The 23,106-nt window shown below is 52.0% G+C and overlaps 10 protein-coding genes across 10 annotated transcripts; 5 read left to right on the top strand and 5 right to left on the bottom strand.

Annotated features, from left to right (window-relative positions):
- Positions 1-314: 314 nt before the first annotated feature.
- On the top strand, positions 315-1,929 carry N7506_003026 (S8 family peptidase; the record flags this gene model as incomplete). The annotated part of the gene is made up of 4 exons (XM_056952321.1): positions 315-683; positions 757-1,536; positions 1,575-1,682; positions 1,738-1,929. 4 exons carry the CDS (start codon positions 315-317, stop codon positions 1,927-1,929), a joined length of 1,449 nt encoding a protein of 482 aa, XP_056814013.1.
- Positions 1,930-2,445: 516 nt separating this feature from the next.
- Positions 2,446-2,790, top strand: N7506_003025 (uncharacterized protein; the record flags this gene model as incomplete). The annotated part of the gene is made up of 1 exon (XM_056952320.1): positions 2,446-2,790. The coding sequence occupies one exon, from the start codon at positions 2,446-2,448 to the stop codon at positions 2,788-2,790; it is 345 nt and encodes a 114-aa protein (XP_056814012.1).
- Positions 2,791-2,945: 155 nt separating this feature from the next.
- Positions 2,946-3,785, bottom strand: N7506_003024 (MmgE/PrpD family protein; the record flags this gene model as incomplete). Its single annotated transcript, XM_056952319.1, has 1 exon — positions 2,946-3,785. The coding sequence occupies one exon, from the start codon at positions 3,783-3,785 to the stop codon at positions 2,946-2,948; it is 840 nt and encodes a 279-aa protein (XP_056814011.1).
- Positions 3,786-4,717: 932 nt separating this feature from the next.
- N7506_003023 (uncharacterized protein) lies at positions 4,718-5,613 on the bottom strand (the record flags this gene model as incomplete). The annotated part of the gene is made up of 3 exons (XM_056952318.1): positions 4,718-5,238; positions 5,298-5,424; positions 5,548-5,613. The coding sequence occupies 3 exons, from the start codon at positions 5,611-5,613 to the stop codon at positions 4,718-4,720; spliced, it is 714 nt and encodes a 237-aa protein (XP_056814010.1).
- A 761-nt stretch (positions 5,614-6,374) lies between these two features.
- Positions 6,375-11,398, top strand: N7506_003022 (uncharacterized protein; the record flags this gene model as incomplete). The annotated part of the gene is made up of 3 exons (XM_056952317.1): positions 6,375-6,439; positions 6,510-9,554; positions 9,604-11,398. The coding sequence occupies 3 exons, from the start codon at positions 6,375-6,377 to the stop codon at positions 11,396-11,398; spliced, it is 4,905 nt and encodes a 1,634-aa protein (XP_056814009.1).
- A 1,035-nt stretch (positions 11,399-12,433) lies between these two features.
- N7506_003021 (putative neutral amino acid permease) lies at positions 12,434-14,832 on the bottom strand (the record flags this gene model as incomplete). The annotated part of the gene is made up of 4 exons (XM_056952316.1): positions 12,434-12,951; positions 13,512-14,137; positions 14,184-14,613; positions 14,664-14,832. The coding sequence occupies 4 exons, from the start codon at positions 14,830-14,832 to the stop codon at positions 12,434-12,436; spliced, it is 1,743 nt and encodes a 580-aa protein (XP_056814008.1).
- Positions 14,833-15,739: 907 nt separating this feature from the next.
- Positions 15,740-16,831, bottom strand: N7506_003020 (polysaccharide deacetylase family protein; the record flags this gene model as incomplete). The annotated part of the gene is made up of 4 exons (XM_056952315.1): positions 15,740-15,878; positions 15,932-16,336; positions 16,393-16,669; positions 16,726-16,831. The coding sequence occupies 4 exons, from the start codon at positions 16,829-16,831 to the stop codon at positions 15,740-15,742; spliced, it is 927 nt and encodes a 308-aa protein (XP_056814007.1).
- A 405-nt stretch (positions 16,832-17,236) lies between these two features.
- On the top strand, positions 17,237-18,940 carry N7506_003019 (putative amidase; the record flags this gene model as incomplete). The annotated part of the gene is made up of 3 exons (XM_056952314.1): positions 17,237-17,265; positions 17,316-17,938; positions 17,991-18,940. The coding sequence occupies 3 exons, from the start codon at positions 17,237-17,239 to the stop codon at positions 18,938-18,940; spliced, it is 1,602 nt and encodes a 533-aa protein (XP_056814006.1).
- Positions 18,941-19,061: 121 nt separating this feature from the next.
- On the bottom strand, positions 19,062-19,972 carry N7506_003018 (SDR family NAD(P)-dependent oxidoreductase; the record flags this gene model as incomplete). The annotated part of the gene is made up of 3 exons (XM_056952313.1): positions 19,062-19,357; positions 19,411-19,866; positions 19,930-19,972. 3 exons carry the CDS (start codon positions 19,970-19,972, stop codon positions 19,062-19,064), a joined length of 795 nt encoding a protein of 264 aa, XP_056814005.1.
- A 486-nt stretch (positions 19,973-20,458) lies between these two features.
- On the top strand, positions 20,459-23,053 carry N7506_003017 (uncharacterized protein; the record flags this gene model as incomplete). Its single annotated transcript, XM_056952312.1, has 6 exons — positions 20,459-20,771; positions 20,825-20,857; positions 20,920-21,207; positions 21,262-22,300; positions 22,355-22,770; positions 22,833-23,053. The coding sequence occupies 6 exons, from the start codon at positions 20,459-20,461 to the stop codon at positions 23,051-23,053; spliced, it is 2,310 nt and encodes a 769-aa protein (XP_056814004.1).
- Positions 23,054-23,106: the final 53 nt, after the last annotated feature.

Below are 23,106 nucleotides of genomic sequence, written 5' to 3'. Positions count from 1 at the left end.
AAAAATAATAACATGCTGATATTGTCATGGTGGTTAACCTTGTAGATAGGATGTCCTATCTCCCGAGACCATTTCTCCACACCTGGCAGAGTGACTGGGAGTGTAGATCGGATACCCCATTTCTATGGGTCACCCGTCGCCTTATGTAATCCCGATGCTTGCATCATCGATCCCCCCCCGACTCCTAGATAAAGACGAGCTTCTCCTCATTCTCCCCTTCTCCTCTTTCAAGCTTATCCTTCAACCCATCCTTTACACACCTACGAACCTTATCATTTACATCTCTTCTGTTGTGTTAATACCCTTTGCCCAGCATGAAAGGCTTCCTTAGCCTCACACTGCTCCCGTTGCTGGCATCGGCCTCACCTATGGTGGTGGGCTCCATCCACAATGAGGCCGCTCCTATCCTCTCATCGATGAACTCACAAGAAATCCCTGACTCCTATATCGTGGTATTCAAGAAGCACATCGATCAGAGCTCCGCCTCAGACCACCACAGCTGGGTGCAGGACATCCACACCGCCCAGAACGGTCGGATGGAGCTGAAGAAGCGTTCGCTGTTCGGTTTCGACTTTGAGGCCTTCACGGGTGTCAAGCACACTTTCCACGTCGGTGGACAACTCATGGGATATGCTGGTCACTTCCACGAGGATGTCATCGAGCAGGTCCGCCGTCATCCTGATGTGAGTAGTCCCACCATTTCCCCTCACGGGCCATCCCGAGGTCGGCGGCTAATGAAACCTTTCTTCATCACAGGTCGAGTACATTGAGAAGGACTCTGAGGTCCGCACCATGAGCGAGGGTACCGTTGAGAAGAACGCCCCCTGGGGTCTTGCCCGTATCTCTCACCGTGACACCCTCTCCTTCGGTAACTTCAACAAGTACCTCTACGCTGAAGAGGGTGGTGAGGGTGTTGATGCCTACGTGATTGATACCGGTACCAACACCGAGCACGTTGACTTCGAGGGTCGTGCCAGTTGGGGCCAGACCATCCCCCAGGGTGATGCCGATGAGGATGGAAACGGTCACGGAACTCACTGCTCTGGTACCATTGCCGGCAAGAAGTACGGTGTTGCCAAGAAGGCCAACGTCTACGCTGTCAAGGTCCTCCGCTCCAACGGCTCCGGCACCATGTCTGATGTCGTCAAGGGTGTTGAGTGGGCTGCCGAGGCTCACATCAAGAAGGCCAAGAAGGGTGACAAGAAGTTCAAGGGTAGCGTTGCCAACATGTCTCTTGGCGGCGGTAGCTCTCGTACTCTCGATCTCGCTGTCAACGCCGCCGTTGACGCCGGACTTCACTTCGCTGTCGCTGCTGGTAACGACAACGCTGATGCTTGCAACTACTCCCCCGCTGCTGCCGAGAAGGCCGTCACTGTTGGCGCCTCTACTCTCGCTGATGAGCGTGCCTACTTCTCCAACTACGGAAAGTGCACTGACATCTTCGCTCCCGGTCTGAACATTCTGTCCACCTGGACCGGCAGCAAGTACGCCACCAACACCATCTCCGGAACCTCCATGGCTTCCCCCACATTGCCGGTCTCTTGGCTTACTACGTCTCCCTGGCCCCTGCCAAGGACTCTGCCTTTGCCGTTGCTGAGGTCACCCCCAAGCAGCTCAAGGCCGCCATCATCGCCATCGCTACCGAGGGTACCCTTACTGACATTCCCTCCGACACCCCCAACGTAAGTTTCTACCTTTCCCCACATTGATAAAGCTCCCCCGCTAACTTCTTCATAGCTCCTCGCCTGGAACGGTGGTGGTTCCTCCAACTACTCCGACATCGTCGCCGGCGGTGGCTACAAGGTCGGCAGCAGCGTCGAGGACGCTGTCAAGGACCGCGTCGGCAGCATCATTGAGGATGCCGAGAAGGCCTTCCACAAGGAGCTCGGTGCCATCTACAGCGAGATCAAGGATGCTGTTTCCGCATAGATTAGATACTGCTAGGGTCTTGTCAGCGACGAACCCAGCTCTGGGCATATGGATGAATGGTTAACACAGGCGCACTTCTCATTTCTTGGTTTTTCGTTTTCGGTCTTTTCGGTTCTCCAGAACCAGCGGGTCTACCCCAATACTACCTACCTATAAACAGATTGATTGTTGCTATAATGAACTTTGCTCTTGAATGCCGTAGTTGTATATCGTCCTACGTACCCGACCAGCCATCAACATGGTTCATCTTATCTTCTGAGCTGCACCTTTCCACATTCACGATATAATGGATAGATTGAATTTAACATCACTTTCACCATACGTTCTCTCCTGGCCTCTTGTTTCGGCTTGCAGTAGCCATTTGGTGTCCTTTGCTTGGCTACGATCGAGCAGTTTTCCTCCCCAGGTCAAGCATAGATGAACACGGGTATCAGCAAAAACCACCCTCATAGATCATAAACAGGTTGCCATGTTATGGACCAGTAGCCCACTTGATGCAATATATACAAACTGAGAATGGAATCACAACACATCCTTAATTCGACGCACGTCATCTTCACCCGCCAAATTCCAACACCATCGACTTATACCGTCAATTTTCTCCTGCCCCAGTACTCCAACGCACTGATCCACGAATTTAAGCGTCAATTGCTCATCCGTCATCGGCCTCTCCAAACTCCCCACAGCATGATCAACATGCTTCTCAATATCACACCTCCCCTTGACCTTTACAACAATATGACACTCATCAGCCCGCAAGCTCTCATCAGCCACAGCCTCAAACCGATCCCTCAACCGCACAACCTTCTCATCAACAACAACACAATCCTCGTACTCCGCCGGCGTAGCCTTCCCAAATAACAAACCAACAGCACCACCATGATAAACACTAAACTTAGCCTCCAACCCATCCTTCGGCCTCGTCTTCCCCGTCAATTCAAGCACAAGAGGATGAACCCTAACAACAACACCCTCAACATCCCAAACCTCAACCCCAACCCTCCCCAACTCCCCATTCAACCAAACACACCCATCAATAACAGGATGAACCACAATCCCACAAGGAAAAGGCTTAAAAGCATTCCTAACAATCTCCCATCTAACCCCCAACCCCCAATCTCCTCCACCAACCGATGTCCACCCCCAACAACATTCCCCCACCCCCTCTTAGCCTCGAGCACCCCCTCCGAACCCTCAAACCCACCCCGCGCAAGCAAAGCCGCAACAAGCCCATTCTGCGCCGCCCGCCCAGGATGAAACGATTTACCATGCGACCCAAACATAACCCTCAACCCCGTAACCTGCGTCGCCGCAAGTCCAATCGCATGCGCCATACACTCAACATCAACTCTCAAGATCTTAGATACAGCCACAGCAGCACCAATCGATCCAGTCGTCGACGTGATATGCCAGCCGACATCATAATGAGCTGGCCAAACGGCCAATCCGATTTTACATTCTGCTTCGATGCCGGCGACTAGCGCGGTGAGGAATTCTGCGCCTGAGACTTGGTAGGGTAGCGTCTCGGTTATGGCGAGGAGGGCGGAGGCGACGGGGCCGGTTGGGTGGATTATTGTGTCGAGGTGGGTGTCGTCGTAGTCGTGGACGTGGGAGGCTATGCCGTTGAAGAGGGCTGCGTGTTGGGCGTCGGTTGAGGTTGAGGTTCCGGGGAGGGATGAGGTTGCGGGGCCTGAGAGGGGGAGAAGGGCTTTCAGGGCGATTGTTGTGGCTGCGTGGTTGCTGCCGCCGATTGTGCAGCCGATGTAGTTGTAGAAGCTGCGGAGGGCGGCGTGGGTTACTTCTGTGGGGAGGGTGGTTAGGGAGACGGCCCAGGTGGCTAGATCTTTGGTGGCCATTTTTGGTAATTGGTTGTGGAAGGGTGTAGTTGGGTATATCGTGAGCGCTTTGAGGCTGTGAATGAGTGGGATTTATGCTGTTTGGGATCTGATACTAACGAAGCTTTGCCAAGACCTTTAGGTTGGACCAATTGCGATCAAGTACGTCCCCAGTCATAACCTTGGAACTTGGTCCTCGGGCTCCATGGATATCTTGCGTTCACGTTGGGTCGTTAAATAAAGTTGTCTGCTTTCTATTTACTTACTGCGATTGCCATCGCGAACGCAGCGCTATGGTGTTTTTCAATATCAATCTCGCTTTCCCTGGAGCGTTCTTCGGTAGCCTTTCATGAATAGTTGTGGTAAAGTAGCAGTCATTACCAACAAACCAATCTATAACACTAACACACGAGATGCAATAACTCACCGAGTCTACAGCAAAACAGACAACTAAAGGAAGGCCAGAAGAGAAGACCATACGGAGTACGGAGTGTCATAGTTGACCTTGTAGCAGGAGACCCTATCTAGAGGTACCTAAGACCAGCCTGCTTGATATGTAGAATTATCAAGCAGCCGTTCGATAATTTAGTAAGGCACAAACTCAATCGAGTCAATATAAACTGCGAAAAAGTGATCTTGCTATTGGCATTGATTGCAATTTGATTTCTTTGTAGGCGGGTACCGGGGCGGGGACAGTGGAGTCCACTTTCTCTTAGTGGCTTTCGGGGAGTATAGGGCTGAATTCAGAAAGGCGATTTGGCTTGGCTAAATAAAATGTAAAAGGTCTAAGAGATGCAAAAAAATCGAAAAAAAAGCAAACCCCCGATGTGATGCTGAGATATCCCCGCTGAACGCCTTGTAAAATGTGCGCCGAGAATGCTGTGACCTAAAGAGCCCCGGAGGGCTTGGAATGTGGAGGGTTTCCCCCAAGGAGATGGCGAGGTGAGACGGCCTCAGGCCTTTGCCTGGCTCGTTCGTGGTTCCTCAGCCGACTCATCATCCGACTCATCCTCCATATCCATGTCGCTACCGCTGGACTGCTCCATGTCAAGATCGTCTTCAGAATCACTGCCTCCGAAGACATCGCTGTCGACATCGCTATCAGCCCAGAAATCATGATCTTCCTTCTCGGTAGGATCGGTCACCGCGGTTGTCTCGTGGGTCGGCATCTCAAAGCCTGCGGGGATATCCTGTTTCGAGGCTTCCACGTCGGCTTTGACGAGCTGCCGGTATATGCTCGGTTCGTTGCGCAGCAAGACGGCGGCGTCGACGTTGGCTGGTGAAGAGGGCTCGGCGTCGTCTAGGAGAGAGAGAATCGAGATCAAGACGGACTCCACTCGCTGGGCAGGTGACCAGCGCTCGGAAGCTAACTCTCCGGACATTTCATCGTCACCGGGTGCGTGGAGGATGGAGATGCATAGTTTGCCATCTGGGTAGATGTTGGGGTGGTGGAGGGGTTTCAGGAAGCGGAATTCTGTAAGTGTTTCCCCGAATTAGTTGCGTCAGAGAGAGGGGGTCGAGGGGGAGACGTACTGGGTGGGGCGTAAGGGTAATTTGAGGGGAACTTCATGGAGGCTTTGAAGTACCCGCCATAGTACAGGGAGTCCGGGTTGATGACCACCAAAGCGATGTCCCAGTTGAAGATGTCGTCATTGTGTAACTGGGAGCACGTCAGATCAGGGTCAAAGGTCAAAGAGAAAGTTGTCAATAGACATGCAAGCGCCATTCAAAGCCGAATGTTCTCACGGGGTTGAGGCTCTGTTCTCTCAATGGGGGAACTTACCTCGGCATGCACCCACTTCTCTTTCAGCAGGCCCTTAAATTCATTCATCAAGATTCGTTCAGCCATGATGTGGTGACCTTGCAGGCTCAGAAGGTAGCGGAGAGGAAAGTAGAGTGGGTTTATCGGAAGGCCGCAGGAACTGAGCCACTTAGCCACAAAAATCAGTGGCGACTCTGACTAAACACTTTGCCCTCTGCACACTCTCAGACTATCTCTTTGTTTCTATGTTGTATTTTCTTTCATATCACTTCTCGACTCGAGTAAAGAAAAAAAGGAAGTCATAAGGAGATATTCGATAAGACGTTTTCTCGCAGTGGGGAACTATACCCCGATAAGCAAAAGATCGGCCTGCAGGTCATGAAACCTCCGTTACGACGTAATAGTCGGGCTCCTAATGGGGTCACTACTACGGGGACCCCCTATGAATTAGAATACTATTGTTTTAGAATGCAAAAGAATAGAAAATTTTAGATAGCGTGTGGTACCTCGCTCCACTACTAAAACTTGGTGGCGGCCCATGTCACTCGGACGTCCGTCCACCGCCGGTTTTGGAATCTCGCCTCTGTTTGCATTTTCTCTCCCCGCCCGGAACTCTCGACTCTCAGGCCATAGGGTATTATTTCTCGATAGCTCTACCCATCAGCCACCGGCTCCGCTCTCTTTTCCCCATTTTGCGATGCCAGCCTTGCCCGACAACCTCAAATCTTGCTAATACAGGGTACTCATCCCCGGTCGCATTGTCATTTATTCCTATCGCCAGCCTTGTGAGCTGTGCGCGCCCACCCAGAGCTTCCGGTATCTGAACTACCAGAGCTTTGCGACCCGTCATGTTGCCACAATGTCAAGGTCCGGTCTGGGCCATTGACGACTTGTCTCGTTGCTTTCAACGCAAGTGAGTTTTGCCATGGTCCTCATCCGGGACCAGGATCCCATGTTCCAGCTTCCGCTAACTCGGTACCTAGTGTGCTCCAAGTGATACTTCCCCTCACGGTATGCGGCGCTTCGCTGCTGCTGATCCTCCTTCGTCTCGCCCATCGTTATGCGCTCACCCGGAAAGGTGTCGCCTACAAGGTTCTGCCAACCAATGATTCGGAGGAGTCCAATACCGCGGAAAATGAATCCGATGCTATGCTGTCTCAGGCCGCCCAGAACGAACAATCTCAGGTTGAGGTCGATCGCCCGCGCGGAGAAATCGCCGTTGTACTACTCGAAATCGCCGCTTTGATTGGCCAGGTCGCGGTCTCCATTGCGATTTTGTCGACTGGCGTCTGGGGTCGACATGGAACGCTTCCCGCGATCGCCGGTCTGGTCTCATGGGGTTATATACTTTTCTTGGTGCTGGTTCGGTTCCTTCTGTCGACGATGGATCTGTTCTCGGCGCCGAGATTGTGGAATCATACCGCCAGTCTGTACGGTCTTCAGTGGCTGTTCAACGTGATGATTTTCCGATCTGCCATCATTCACCCGCTCTCTCAGCGTGCCTTGATTTTTAGCAGCGTTCAGTTCGCGCTCAGCACAGTCCTGCTGATGGTCGCTCTTACTACGCGCCGGGGTAACAAGCCGGTGTTGGTGGAACGCGAAGGCAAATTGGAGCCCCCGACACACCCGATGGCCAGCCTGTTATCTCTGGCGACATTCTCCTGGCTGGATCCCTTGGTCATGAAGGGCTATCGTCAACCGCTTGAGCTGCAGGATGTTTGGAATTTGACTCCCTCTCAGAAGGCTGCCAATGTCCTGACGGACTTCCGTAAGCGCCAGATGAAGGGATCCCTGGCATGGAAGCTTATCCGTTACTTCATGGGAACGATCCTCAAGCAGGGTGCTTGGACTGTCTTTGCCAATCTGTTTGTGTTCATGCCCAGTCTTCTCCTGAAGGCTATCCTGGAGTATGTCGAAGACCCTCGTTCGACTACCCCCAATGCTGCGTGGCTATTTGCCATTCTGCTCTTCTGCTGTGCCACCGTACAGGGTGTTGCAGATGGACAATCGCTGTATATTGGTCGCAAGATGGGTGTGAAAATCCGTGCGATCATTATTGGTGAAATCTATGCCAAGGCCCTGCGCCGTAAGGCGGGTGCTTCAGTGGAAGCTGCCAAGAAGGCTGTCGATGACTCCGTCTTGCCCAAGGATGCGCAGAAGAAGAAGAAAGGACTGTTTTCTTTCGGTCGTAAGAAGAAGGCGGCAAATGCCAACGACACCGAGACCGCAACAAAGCCCGATTCCAAGGAAGAGGATACCACACAAGCCAACGTCGGTACTATCATCAACTTGATGGCCATCGATTCTTTCAAGGTTAGCGAAGTGGGTGCCTATCTTCACTTCCTGTGGGCCAGTGTGCCTGTGCAACTGATCATGGCCATTACTCTGCTTTACCACATTATGGGCTTCAGCTCATTCGCCGGTATTGCGCTCATGGCACTTATGTTGCCTATCAACCTTTTCATCGCCCGTCAGTTCAACAAGGTACAAAACCAAATCCTCAAAGGCACCGATGCGCGCATCCACGCCACCAATGAAGTTCTCCAGAACATCCGCATCATCAAGTACTTCGCTTGGGAGCAGCGCTTCCAGGATATCGTCAATGAGAAGCGCAAGACTGAGCTCAAGGCCCTGCGAAACAGATACATCTTGTGGTCCTCTGCCGCAACTGTTTGGTACGGCACCCCCATTCTGATCACGTTCATGTCATTCTTCCTGTATACCGTGGTCGAGAAGAAGCAGTTGACGCCTTCCATTGCCTTCCCTGCTCTTTCCATGTTCTCCCTGCTCCGTGTTCCCTTGGACCAGCTCGCGGACATGGTTGCTCACGTGCAGGAATGCAAGGTCTCTCTCGACCGTGTGGACAAGTACCTGAACGAGGAAGAGACCGGAAAATACGATCAACTGCGCGACAGCACAACTGCTGGAACCCCAGCCAAGATTGGTCTTGAAAAAGCCACTCTCTCCTGGAGTAACTCAAAGTCTCAGGCTAAGGACACCGTGTCTGATGCTGAGTTGGACGCTTTCCGTCTGATCAATGTTGATGTTGAATTCCTTGTTGGAAAATTGAACATCATTGCTGGACCCACTGGATCTGGCAAGACCTCTTTGCTCATGGCTCTTCTCGGAGAGATGCAGCTCATCGAGGGTCGGGTTCATCTCCCCGGTGGAATGTCCAACAGGGCCGATCTCCCTGTGGACCCCGAAACTGGCTTGGTTGATAGCATTGCCTACTGTGCCCAGGAAGCATGGCTGGTCAATGATACCGTGAAGGAAAACATCATCTTCGCCTCGCCCTACGACGAGCGTCGCTACCGCGCAGTGCTCAAGGCATGTGCCCTCGAACGGGACCTTGCCATTCTGGATGCCGGTGACCAGACTCTGGTTGGAGAGAAGGGTATCAGTCTGTCAGGTGGTCAGAAGCAGAGAATCTCTCTTGCTCGCGCCATCTACAGCAGTGGTCGCCATCTCCTGCTCGATGACTGTCTCTCTGCTGTTGACTCCCACACTGCTAAGCACATCTTCCGCCAAGCTCTTACTGGTCCTTTGATGCTCAACCGTACCTGTATTCTTGTCACTCACAATGTCGCCTTGACTGTTCCCCAGTCAGACCATGTGGTGATTTTGGATAACGGCAAGATCTCCGCCCAGGGCCGTCCTAACGATGTCGCCGCTACTGGTGCTTTGGGAGACGAATTCCTCAAGTCCCGTCCTGTCTCCCGTGCCAGCTCCCGCGGTCTGTCTCGTGTGCCTTCCGACCACGAAGCACCGGATGAAGATCTCAACGGCACTGCCAACGGAAAAGACCAGGAAGAAAAGGCCAAGCTCCAGGAATCCAAGGCTACTGGTAGTATCAAGTGGACCACTGTCAGCATGTACCTTCGCGCTATGGGACCATGGTACTACTGGATCGGAGCTGTCTTGGTGTTCTGCTTGCAGCAACTCGGCTCGGTCTCTACCAACATCTGGATCAGACAATGGGCCAATTCCTACCACACCTCCAAGGCTGGCACTGAAGACGCCGGTCAGTATGCGGCTGCTGCTCATCTCAAGCCCCCCGACTTTCAATGTCGGAAGTGTTGGTCGCGTGAGCAGCTGGAGCTTGCCCCAGCTTGGTGCGAGCTCCACTGCCGAGGGCTCTGGTGAAGTTAATGTAGGTTATTACTTGGGCGTATATGCGCTTCTTGGATTCCTTTACATTGCTATCTCTCTCTCCCGTGAAGCTGTCCTTTTCTGGGGCTCACTTCACGCCTCTTGGAAGATTCATGACCGTCTCCTCAAGGCTGTCATGCATGCCAAGTTCCGATTCTTCGATTCCACGCCCCTTGGTCAGCTCATGAACCGGTTCTCCAAGGATGTCGAATCGGTGGATCAGGAGGTTGCCCCTGTGGCCATTGGTATGCTTCACAGTCTGGCGTCTGTCATTATGATCGTCATTCTGATCTCTTGGATCACCCCGGGCTTTTTGATCGCTGGTGTGTTCATCACACTCGTGTACACTGCTCTTGGTGCCGTCTACCTGAACTCCTCTCGCGATCTCAAGCGACTGGAATCTGTCCAGCGCAGTCCTCTCTACCAGCAGTTCGGTGAGACCCTGAACGGAATCGTCACTATCCGTGCTTACGGTGATGGACCTCGCTTCATGGTGGATAACCACCAACGCATCAATGCTTACAACCGTCCTCACATCTACCTCTGGGCCAGCAACCGCTGGCTCGCCCTGCGTGTTGACTGGACAGGTGCATTGGTCTCATTCTTCGCCGCCACCTTCGTACTTCTCAACGTCGGAACCATCGACGCAGGTGCAGCAGGTCTCTCTCTAACCTACGCCGTCACCTTCACCGAAAACGTCCTGTGGCTCGTGCGCCTTTACTCCGAAGTCCAGCAGAACATGAACTCCGTCGAGCGAGTCAGGGAATATCTCGAGGTCGACCAGGAAGCCGCATCCGTCATTGAAGGGTCCCGTCCCCCAGCGAACTGGCCCAGCCAAGGCGCCGTCGACTTCAACAGCTACTCCACCCGCTACAGACCCGATCTGGACCCCGTTCTCAAGGAGGTTTCCTTCTCCGTCAAGGCCGGCGAAAAGGTCGGCATCGTGGGTCGCACCGGCGCCGGCAAGAGTTCTCTTGCCCTCGCCCTCTTCCGAGGTCTCGAGGCAGAGAAGGGTCAAATCCTAATTGACGGTGTTGACATCGGCGCAATTGGCTTGCGCGACCTGCGCGAGGCAATCACCATCGTTCCTCAAGACCCAACCCTCTTCACCGGAACCCTCCGCAGCAACTTAGACCCCTTCGGTCTATTCAGCGACGAACAAATCTTCACAGCCCTCCGCCGCGTCCACCTCATCGGATCCAGCACCTCGGGCACCGCAACCCCCACAACGCCCAGCACCCTCACAGCAACCGAGAGCAACGCCAACGCCAACGGCAGCGCTGTAACAGTCATCGACAACAAAAACATCTTCCACAACCTCGACAGTCTCGTCTCAGAATCAGGCTCAAACCTCTCACAAGGTCAACGCCAACTCCTCTGTCTCGCCCGAGCCCTCCTCAAAAACCCACGCGTTCTCATGATGGACGAAGCCACCGCCTCAATCGACTACGCCACCGATGCCAAAATCCAAGAAACGCTCCGCGAGCTCCACAGCAGTACCATCATCACCATCGCCCATCGTCTGCAGACTATCATCGATTACGATAAGGTTCTGGTCCTTGACCACGGCCGCGTTATCGAGTTCGATCATCCTTGGACTCTCATTAACAAGGATGATGGCACTTTCCGCAGTATGTGTGATAACAGTGGTAATATGGAGGTTTTGCTTGATGGGGCGAAACGGGCTTGGACGCAGAAGAGACTTGTTGATGACTCTTGAGCTTTGTTTGGGTTCTAGGGGTTTTTTAATCTTTTCTTTTTCTTTTTTCTCGTTTGTTGGTTTACTATATAGAATCTTCATCTTCGTACATAACCATTGTTTTGCCTCTGTTTATTACTTTTTTGCGCCTTGCTTTTGCGGGCTTGTCAAAAGGAGAGATATCAATGTAATCATTATTTATTTCATGGGTTGTTCTGAGGTCTTGAGCTTTGAGTCTTGTAGAATCTCCAGGGCTTGAAACTATTGTAAACTAATGTAACCTTAGAAGAGCGAGGTATATTTCCAGCCGTACCCACTTGCGGTCTACTCCGTACCTAGGTAGCTCTAGCTTATTTCAGTGAGGCCCGAGGCCCCGGGGAATTGTTGATAAGAGAGAAAATAAGAAGTAAAAGGAGATTTTCATTATTTCGTAGGTGCAATTCCGAAGAATGCACCGAGAATCATACAGATAGGTATTCTTCTGTTCTGAACTAGCTAAACCCTGCATGACGAGCTGGCCACGCAAGTCTGCCACCAAAGATATGTCATTAATGCATTTTCCATCGCGATAACACGTTGGCGGCCAGCACCCGAAGTAATAACGCACGGAGCACCTCCCAAGGTCCCCCCAGCCCCAACGGGCTATTTCAGGTCTTTTTGCCGACTGATTTGATTGCTCGGTATAGTCAAGGTGTGTATGGATTTTCCGACAGGGATCGCTTTCAGTCATTTCGGTATCAGGGTATCAAGGGTATTTCCGAATCAGAGATGTGAGCCGACAAGATTTTAATAAAGCACCGATAAGGACTTCAAGTGCGCCATCAAGCCATTAATCAACCGAGGAGCTTCAGTTTCAGTTTCAGTCCCAATTCGGATTCGGATTCGGATTCGGGTTGATAGGCGGAAGGGTATAGAGCATATTCACGGGGGCCCACTCGTAAAGAATCCGTCGAATCCGTCGCCTGACCATTCTTTCAATTGAAATCGGTCACAGACGCAGTTGAAAAAAGAAAAGTGGAGTAATTCAAGATAAAAATCATGAGATCATGCGCAGAATCACGTCTTCGAGCGAACCCCGCGCAGAATCGTGAACATGCAGACCAGCGCCGACGCAATGAAAAAGAAGCTGAATGGCGGCCATAGATCAGGCACCTTCTCCCATCGGTACGTGATAATTGCACGACCTGCCGACTTAGGCGATGTCTGAGGACTCGGGTGCATCGGCTCGGGGATCGGCGGTTCCGCATCCGGTGAGTTGTGCAGCTTTTGCGTCTGCGTCTGCGTCTGCTTCTGCTTCAGCGAGAATTGAGTGCTTTGTGCAGTCGCAGAGACGAAGCCCGCCTCGCGTAATGATTGTTCTTTCAAAACGGCTTCGAGTTCATCTTCGTCGGGGAGTGTCTCTGGGTAGTAGTAGCGCTTATCGTGTTGGGGCGGAGTGGTGGATGGCGTAGATAAGGCATCGTTGGGCATTGGTGGAGAGATCGGGAGCTGAGGCAGCTCGTGCGCGATGGTAGGTAGGTTCTTGATGGGACTTGCGACTGCGATTTCTTGGAATGCGCAGAGCGCGAGGACAGCTAGGTGAAGCAGTTGTAGCATGATAGCGGATGCACGCGGGTGGGGATTGATAAGATCGGCGCGGTTTTGCAGGACTCGACGATCACCTTTATAGCTGGCGCAGAGTGGGAGGACAAAGAAAACCTAAGTAATCACACCCATGGGACGCATGGGAGAGAGAATATAAAGAAAAGAAGCCAAGGTGAAAGAGAAAAACGGATCCGGAGATTCGGACTGGCCACGGAAACGGCCGTATTCGTACTCCGTACCTCCGCTGCATAAGACGCATAAGCGCTCTAGACTGTCTCCACTCTTCAGTCTACAGTAGCGCAATACTTTATTCTCTGACTCTCCGGATTATTTTGACATGAAATAGATCAATATGTAAATATATTATTTTAGGCCACGAGTATCACAATTCAACTGTTATCCGCGCAGGAAAACGCCGACGAAATATCCCCATCCCTATAAGCCTTATTAATTTGTACAACAACCCCGTATGTTCCACCAACCGCCATAAACAGTCCAAGCAGAACCAAGAAAACATGAAACGCATATAAGGAGACTCGGACCGCATTACCCCGCCAATAATCTCGGTGGCTATATATCCACAACCACCCAGGCAGACTGATAGCCAACGGCGCAAAACACAAGCTCCCAACCAGCGCCAGAACATAATTGAAAATCGGAATTGCCTCAGCTAACACGAAGGAAATAGCCGCTGTGCCCACCGTACATGATAACCATGTTCCCCAGTGAACGGCCGTGTTGGCCTGCAGATGGCGGGAATTGCGCAAGATCCGCACAAAGAGATACTTGGCTGCGACGTGGACGTAAAGACAGCCACTAATGATCAGACCGGGGAGTGCGATACCATACGCAACGCGTTTGACAGTTTCGCCAGCGCTTCCAAGCGACGGTGAGGCAATCCACTTGCCGCACCAGGCATAGATGACCAAGCTAAAGGTAAGATATGAGGCTGTTACGAGGCTCATACTGAGGTAGACGGCTTTGGGGTAATCCTTTGGCTTGCGCATCTCTGAGATCACGGGGAGGAAGGCAGAGGTCGCGGCGCTGGAGACGAAGATAGTGGCCGAGGCCGTGATTCCCGTTGTGAAGTCCGGGTTTCCGATGACTCGGTAGCCGAAGTCGAAGTCGCCTGTCTGGGGAGCTGCGGCTGGTCGGTCACGAACGGTCACGCCGATGCTGGGAGAATTAGTCTTGATCGCGAGGATTGCGGGGAGGAACGTACACGATGATGAATACGGCGATGTAGACGCTGCCGAAGCCGAGCCAGGTGAGCCAGCCGATGTGGGAGAATTTGCGGACGCTGGCACACATGGCTATGATGATTGTTCCGATGAAGGAGAACCATACTGTGCATATGGAGTGGAGAGAGAGGGCGTTGAACGCCGTTGACACGCCGATGATCCCCGATGCAGCGACGATCACGTAGCTGATGGTGAATAAGGCGCCGACGAGCTCTTTCACAATAGGACCGCCGACGACCTGTGCCATATCTGCGATCGAGTGGCAGCCTGGATAGGCATTGCGGAAATTACCTTGCACCAGGGCACAGTAGGTGTTCAGTAGACTCCATCCCACAACAGTGATGGCACCTGGGAAGGCACCTAGCTGGTACATCAATGAAGGGATGGAGAGCACGCCCGTGGCGAAAATGACTACGGACGTGTTAATATCAATATGAATGAGATGATGCGGGGAAACGGACTCTTGAGAAAGATCACGGATGCGCGAATCCAGGAGACAGTTCGAAAGTCGACTTGGCCATCTCCTCGCTTGAAGACTTCGAACTTATCTTCCACTTCGGCCTGAGCTGTGTCGATATCGACATGGGGCTCGTCTGTGTAAGGGGCCTCTTTGATCTCGTCGGCTGCCATAGTGGAAATATACAACGGGGGCAGTCGAATAACTCTGACAGGTCGAGTTGGAGACGGAGCCAGGAATATATAGGCGTCACGACTTATCGCGCATCAGTTTTGGTTTGGGCATTGGCAGGCGATCGTCAATTGGTACTTTTGCACTGTAATGCTTCATGCGATAAGGGAGTGGTCCACTGGCAATCCACTTTTCCCCACGAAATTAGAGATAATCTGACAGAATGGAGGAGGTTGGTTGATTTGGAGTCACTGCCGGGTGAGTTGGGGTATTTCTGCTGGGTCAATGGGAGTACCTAGATCAATCCTGAGACCGTAAAACTGCTTGGCTTCCGGGCTGAGACTTGGGTGATATCAGTTGGGGTAGGTGTGTATTTGGGGTAGACGATATACTTATTGTTTGTTAAATCTTGAATATCGCGATACGATGACTTGTGGCATTTGGTAGGAGAAGTGGAGAGAAGAAAACATATCCCGAGAGATACACGAATTGGTCTTCTCGGCGACAATCTCAAGATCCATGGATCTCAATCAACGGAGTCAACCGAGTCAACAGCCATGCCAATCAAGCGTCGAACTTGCCAAACTAGGGGCTCGGTACTTCGTAGATGACGTGCAGCAAAGCCTCAGCGTGAGCTCCAAGGGTTTGAAGGTGGTAATTGGGGTAACACTCCATCACTCGCTGTGACTCCAATTCAATTTTCTGAGCGCTTGTAGTGCAAGCAACACCTAGACACGAAAGGGGTTAGATGGCGACCAGACCCCGGCCAAGCTAAGGAGCCCTATGGATATTGTCGCTCTAATCTCCATGGGTAGAAGCGTACATTGGTACTATAGATCTGAGGGCATTCCAATAATTCGAACATTGTAGCAATTTATTTCTCTTGTTACTTCCAAAAACGACGCACATTTACTTCTCCAGCATAGCACCGGCCTTCGCAGGCATTAAAGCTCCTGGGGGAGGAGCGTTCTTCTTCTTGAACTCATCGCAAACCTGTTCCATGGTCACAAACTCCACACCCTCGTGTTTCTTGAAATGTTCAATGAGTCTAGAATTCGTGAGCTAGAGATCCATAAGAAATTCAACATTGCTAGATCATACCTTTCATGCATGAGAAGCACATGGGGTCGTCCCGAAACATCCGGGTGAATCGTGATGGGGAAGATAAACTCGTCGTACTCTCTGTAGAAGTAGTCGAAGTGGTCGCGCCAGATATCTTCCACGTCCCGCGGGTTGACAAAGCCATGACTGTTGGGTGCGCTCTTGATGAACATCATCGGAGGAAGATCATCAATGTACCAATTTGAAGGGATCTCCACCAACCCAGTCTGCGGACCATGTTCAAGAGGCTTCATCCACTCCTCTGCCTTCTTCTTGTAGTCGATGTTGGTCCAGGTGTCGCCCGTTCGCAAATAATAGGCCTGACAGTCCTCGTGGCTCATACTGTGGTCGTATTCGATGCCATAATCGAGGAGAAGCTGGGCTCCTTCCTGACTGGTCTCCCACCTGTACATGCGCTGTCAGCGTAGTTCTTGGGGAGTCACCCGCTCGCATTCGCCTACCAAGGTGCTACGCTTCCTCGAGGAGGTTTTCCCGCGAACTCTGTCAGCATCCGATATGTCTTGTCGAGAACATCTCGCTGCTGCTCAATTGACATGTCGGTAGGGTTCTCGTGGGAGTATCCGTGCAGACCGATCTCGTGGCCTGCATCCCGGACTGCCGCCATATCCTCGGGGAAGGTCTCGAGGGAGTGGCCTGGGATGAACCATGTTGATTTGATGTCGTATTTCTTGAACAGCTTCAGCACTCGCCGGGTTCCAACTGTTCCCGCCCAGTATCCTATGAGGTCGTTAGAGTGGGATCCAGGTCATCACCGGGTTCACCACCGGACCTACCTCTGCTAATGTCGTTTGTCGAATCCTCTCCACCATATGAGCCTAGCCAGCCAGCGACAGCATCAACATCGACGCCGTAGGTAATGAGAACTCGCTTGGGTGCCATTGTGTATAATTTGCCGAATCAAAGCGGAAGAGGAATGGCTTTTGTATGCGGGGAAAGATAAGCCCCCTCTTCGCCGATCTGCGCAATTGACCACCCTCATACTTCTCCGAGTCCTATTCTTCGCTGATAACCGATCCCATTCCATTTCTCATCCTCCAAACTAATTGTTATCGTGTTTGGCAAGTTGCTTCTCCACCGTGTTGGGGTCACTTCAGTTGGGGTAATCATCGCCTCGTCTCGGCGACGAGACCCATTTTAACGCACTCCCCAAAAGACAGCGGGGACTATTGATGGAGAAGGACAAAAAAAAAAAGAACCAAAAAATAATAAAAACTGGACATGAGTCTCTTTCATAAATCCAAGTCTCCTCAGTCAATAACAGACAAGTTGTAGAGTTGCGCAAACATGTCGGTCCTTTTCACCAGCATTTCCGAGTGGGTACCGATACATCATCTCCAAGATAACGACGCTCACATTCCTACAGGAGCAACCCCGTTAAACCGGGCGACGCGGAAACCCTCCTAAAGCCACTCGGTCTATCCATCGATCCAGCTGAAGCGCAAGACTTCCACACCTTGCTTGCAGCCGTCCACGACTGCGCCGAAGGGGTAGCCGCCTTACCAGACTACCAACCAGTCCCCGACCAGACCAAGTATCCCCGCGAAAATGTCCGTCGGCCAGGCGTCGACGAGCAAGCTTTTGGACAAGCCTGGGCACACCGGTTTCTGATTCGGGGTAATGCCCAGGGCGGCCCACTGGCAGGCAAATCTGTCAGTTTGAAAGATGTAATTGCGGTCGCAGGTGTGCCGCAGCTCCTGGGAAGCGATATCATTCCCTCCTGGACTCCGAAGACGGACGCTACGGTTGTGACTCGGCTTTTGGAGGCTGGTGCGGATATCGTGGGAACTTCAACGTGTGAGAACCTTTGCCACTCGACTTCTTCGTATACGAGTGCCCAGGGCACGGTCGAGAACCCCCATGCGGTGGGATACTCGGCTGGTGGGAGTACCTCTGGAGGGGCTGCGCTGGTCGCGGCTGGAATGGTTGATATTACTATTGGAGGTGACCAGGGCGGCAGTATTCGAGTCCCGGCTTCACTATGCGGATGTAAGTTGCTGCTCTACGTCAATAGTAGGATAACGTGGCTAATTGATGTCAGGCGTTGGACTGAAGCCCACACACGGGCGGGTCCCCTTCACTGGAATTGCCAGTGGAGACGCAATGAATGATCACGCAGGACCACTTACTCGAACAACACTGGAAGCTGCCACATGTCTAGACATCATCAGTGGTTATGATGGAATCGACGATAAGGCTCTCGGTAGCTCGAAGCCAGGCTCTACCAGCTTTGGACTCGCACTCCAGAAGAATCCAGACAACCTAGACGGACTCAAGGTCGGCATCTTGGTGGAAGGCTTCCAGCACAGTGCTGTGGACCCCGCTGTCAGGGGAACTGTATTGGCTGCCGTGCAGAAGTTCAAAGATCTGGGCGCAACCATTGAAGAAGTCTCACTTCCCGACCACCTACAGGGGCCAGCGATCTGGACGATCCAACAACGTATCGCTGGAGCGCAGACATTGCTCGGCCAGAACACCGGGCGAAGAGGTCTTTACATGACTGAAATGGAAGGCGCACGTCTCCCGTGGACTGATGATGGCTTCCAGCGCGCCTTCCCGTCGACAAAGAACGTCATCATCAACGGCCTTTATCTCATGAAGCAGTTCCCTGATCTCTATGGAAAGACCGCCAACTTTGGCCGCTACTTGTCAGATAAGTACCAAGAACTTTTTGAAAAGTACGATGTATTGGTGATGCCTACAACCCCGGTTGTTGCGCCTCGTCATGGCAAGCGGGAACTGCCCCTGGACTCGCTCAAGCCCAGTATGGGTCTGACGATTAACACTGCTATCTTTAATGTGACGGGTCATCCGGCACTGTCTATTCCCGTTGGGTTCGCGCCGGCTAAGGATGATAATGAGGTTATGCTTCCGGTAGGAATGCAGATTGTCGGCGGATTGTGGCAAGAGGAGAAAGTGTTGCGGGCTGGTCATGTGTGGGAGAGTCATTACGATTGGAGGAAGATGCAGTACTCTACGGATAAGAACTAGAACACATCTTGAGTTAAATAGCGGTTGATAGATAGATGGGCTACTTAGAGATATAGCGAATCGGTTGCATATTGTGGCATCCGCCCTCACAGGGGGTCATTTTAACGAATGATTAAATTATTCAGACAGTAATATATCCACCGTCCACCACCATTGCATGGCCTTGTACAAAAGATGCCCGAGTCGAACATAAGAACAGAATAGCATCAGCCACCTCTGCCGGTTGACCCATCCTTTTCATCGGCGCAGTATTCACAGCTGGCATGATAGCCGCTCGAACCTCGGGCTTCTCCATCACCAATGGAGTTTCAATAACACCAGGACACACACAATTGACTCTAATATTGTCTTGTGAGTAATCAATGGCATCAGCCCGCGTCAATCCGATAACGGCAGACTTCGATCCGCAATATGTAGCTAAAGCATTATCAGTCATAGGTTTTAGCAATCAGGATTGATTCATTACTCACGGGCACCCGGGCGACTGACAATCCCTAACTGACTGGCAACATTCACAATAGCACCGCGCTGGGGCGGTCTAGAGGGATCATGACTCGGGAGACCATCCTGAGCGGCCATCTGTCTAAGCTCTGCGCGCGACGAGAGCCAACAGCCTCGATAATTGATGGTATTCACGCGGTCGAATTCTTCAAGGGTGGTTTCTGCCGATCGCAAGGATTTGCCGATGACTCCTGCGCAGTTCACGGCATAGTCAACTCGACCGAATGATTTGACTGTTTCTTCAATAAATGAGTCTGCGAAGTGGTCGTCTGCGATATTGCCAGCTTGGATGTGAAGTTGGATGTTAGGGTGGGTTGACCGAATAGCATCTGCGGTCTGTTGGAGAGAATCCTCATTCACATCTGTGATCGCGATTCGTTCACACCCAGCTTCAGCAAAGGCCTTTGCAGTTGCAGCGCCGATTCCTTGGGAGATGATTAGTTTGCGATAGGGCGGGTATAGCGGGTAGTTATAGGGCCGAGGCTTACCTGTGCCGCCAGCACCGGTGATGACCGCAACGCCTGGAAACATATTGAGATACAGATTGAATATATACAGACAGGATGTATATCAAGATATAAACAGAGAGTAGATGTATACGGAGTTGACAGAGAGTAGTAAGAATATAAAAAGAATCCAAAGTGATGTACTCCACCGAAGACAAGCCCCACCGTTATCTTATCGAGTTGGAGCAGTTGGAGTCATCACCTCCCACCCACTTGGGCTCAGCTCTCCAAACCAGTTCTCCATCGTCCCAATGCCGTCTCCATCACCCCCAAAGGCTCGGGGAGCAAGAGCACGCATCTGTGTACATTGTGGTCGGAGCTTCCGTCGTACAGAGCATTTGGAGCGACACATTCGAACCCGTAAGCAATTGCCGAGCATTACCGAGCTAGTGATGCTAACCCGGTAACCCGCCCAGACACAAAGGAGAAGCCATTCATTTGCTTCTGTGGGGCAGCTTTTACTAGGAGGGATCTACTAAAGCGTCACACACGCATCTCACATCAAGATGGCATGACCTCGCCCAGTGCGCCGCCCGAGCCAACGCCAAAGTCCGATTTCCACCCTGCACCCCATCCTGCAGCTATCCCCGCGCAATATGACACCCCTAGACCGACTGTCCCCCTTGCAGGACCCTCTGCTGTACACCAATGGGCTAGTCACCCGAACCCGCCATATTTAGATCAGAGCCACTCTGCCGGCATGCTGCCGGCTGCCGCTGCAGCGCCCCCTAATCCCAGCATGGAGCCTCATTCGGCTTTGGTGCCGGACGCGGATATGCTCCAAGCCGCCCAGCTGCTGCTTCCCGGTGACTATCGGGCGACAGGTGCGTTTTCCCGATGTATTGCCAAGGCTATTTGCAGGCCCCTACAAGTACAGAGTACAATGCTCAGGTCTTGGCAACAGCTGCTGGTTTGCACGAATCGAACCGTAGTGCTGTCGCTTTTGATGCCACGTATCTGACACTGAATTAGCGCAACCATTGCCGTATTTACCAGAGGATCTGAACCATTTTCAAGAATTCACCCATTTTTTGGATTCTATTGGCTTGCCTGGGGAGTGGCTCCCCAGCGAGGGAGAAACCTCTCAAACCCACGAGGTGGGTCTGGAAGATGTGCATGACCAAAACCGGCCAGTTCAAGAGCAGCAGCAAGACCGACGCGTAAGGAGCGGAGAAGGGTCTAGGGGCGACTCGCCATTTAGATCCTGGCTGCCGTCCGTGCCGAGGGGAGATCAAAGTCTGGGGAATCTTTCTGATTCTGGTATGTAGATATTTCCACCGCTGTGAACTGCTAAATCCGCTAACAACAGCCCAGAGCCTCCGCAAAATGCAAAGAGAACATCGCGGTTCAATGTCACCGAAGATCAAAGATTTCGGCTGGCGGCATCTCTTGAAGAGTTCCGCAATGTGATACCAGACTTTGTGCTGCCTTCACGTCATACTCTGACTCGGTATCTCACATCGTACTTTGAGGGCTTCCATCCGCATCTTCCCTTCATGCATATGCCGACATTTCACATGAACGAACGTGCGCCTGAGGTGGTTCTTGCCATAATGACAATCGGAGCTCAGTATCGATTTGAACATCGTAATGCGCAGAGGATTTTCCAAGTCTCCAAGGCAGTCCTCTTCGAGCGCATGTCCAGAGAACCACGTGTGCCGGTCAAGTCTGCGTACAGTGCAGTGTCTCAAGTCCCACTAGGGATCTCTCCGTATTCCAACTTCGGGGATCAATCCCTTACAGAACCTCAGGTAGCAGCGGAAAGAAACGTTGCATGGAAACAGATCGAGATCACTAGATGTCTTCTCATCCTCATGGGGTACTCCACATGGGAGAATTCAAGACTGGTGCAAGAAGCATTTCATATTCAAGGCCTGTTGGTGCGACAACTCCGGGAGGGTGGGTTGACTGAAGATACCAATCGCTCTGATCCCCGCGCTCCTCTCGATTGGCATGAATGGGCAGACCAGGAATCAAATCGACGGACAAAACTGATTGCATTCTGTTTCATCCATGTCCACAGCATTGCATACAATGCCTACCCATCCTTACGCAGTAATGAAATACACCTGCGTCTCCCCTGTTCCACTATGGAATGGTCTGCCAACACTGCCGCAGAATGGGAAGCTGCTCAGCGGGAGAGGGGTCCCCAGCAGCTGTTCTTCCAGGACGCGTTGACCCTCCTCTTGCAAAAGTCTCGATCGGCGGTGCCGCTGAATCCCATACCGGCTCCTCTGGGAAATTACATTCTTTTGCATGGACTTTTGCAAAGAATTCACCTCGTCAGCGAGCTATCGTTACCGAATGGAAACCACTCCACCAGTCTTCCCACAGAAGAGCTCAACAAATTAGAGTAGGCCCCTCAGCAAACCTAAACTACAAATTCCATTCTGACATCAAAACGCAGACGAGCTCTCCGCTCTTGGACTTCGGTCTGGCAACAGGCCCCAGAATCCAGTCTCGACCCGCACAATGCAAATGGTCCAATACCTTTTACCTCCAGCGCATTCCTAGGTCTAGCATATGTCCGCCTTTCGCTAAACCTGGGCCCGCACCGTCGTCTCGAGACCCGTGACCCGACTATTATAGCCTCTGCACTTCGTCGCTCGCCCCGCCCAGAACGAAGCTACCGCCTCATTCCTGCTCTTATATACGCTGCTCACGCACTGAGCATACCAGTTCGTCTTGGCATTGATCATATCGCTCGCAGTCAAGCTTTCTTTTGGAGTGTGCGGCATTCACTCGCCAGTATCGAGTGTGCAGTACTTCTGAGCAAATGGTTGTTTACATTAGCAGAGGCAGGACCAGATCAGTCACTAAGTGGTATGTAAACATATATGGTATTTAGCAGAGGAATCAGGCCAGAGCTGACATTATTGGCACAGAAAACGAGACTCGTATCCTGCGCTGGACGCGGTGCATCATTGAAGAAGCATACTCATCTATTGATACAGAGGAAGGCGAGGCTCCAGCTGATCTGGAACCCGCTTCGCTAGGCCTCGCTGTCCTCAAGCTGTGGGCTAGGCTTTTTGGAACAAATACCCAATGGCCGTTTATAAATGTTCTTGGACAAAGCTTGGAGCAATACATAACCATGATCCGATGATGATATTTTGTTTTGGGGTTTAGAACCATGTACATCCATGGATATTCTGGCGA

This window comes from Penicillium brevicompactum, assembly GCF_028827555.1.
Source record: "Penicillium brevicompactum strain IBT 35665 chromosome Unknown utg000002l_segment0_segment0, whole genome shotgun sequence".
Classification (NCBI taxonomy): domain Eukaryota; kingdom Fungi; phylum Ascomycota; class Eurotiomycetes; order Eurotiales; family Aspergillaceae; genus Penicillium; species Penicillium brevicompactum.
Note: the sequence above shows the minus strand (reverse complement) of the source record. Positions and strands in the feature narration are given on the sequence as shown.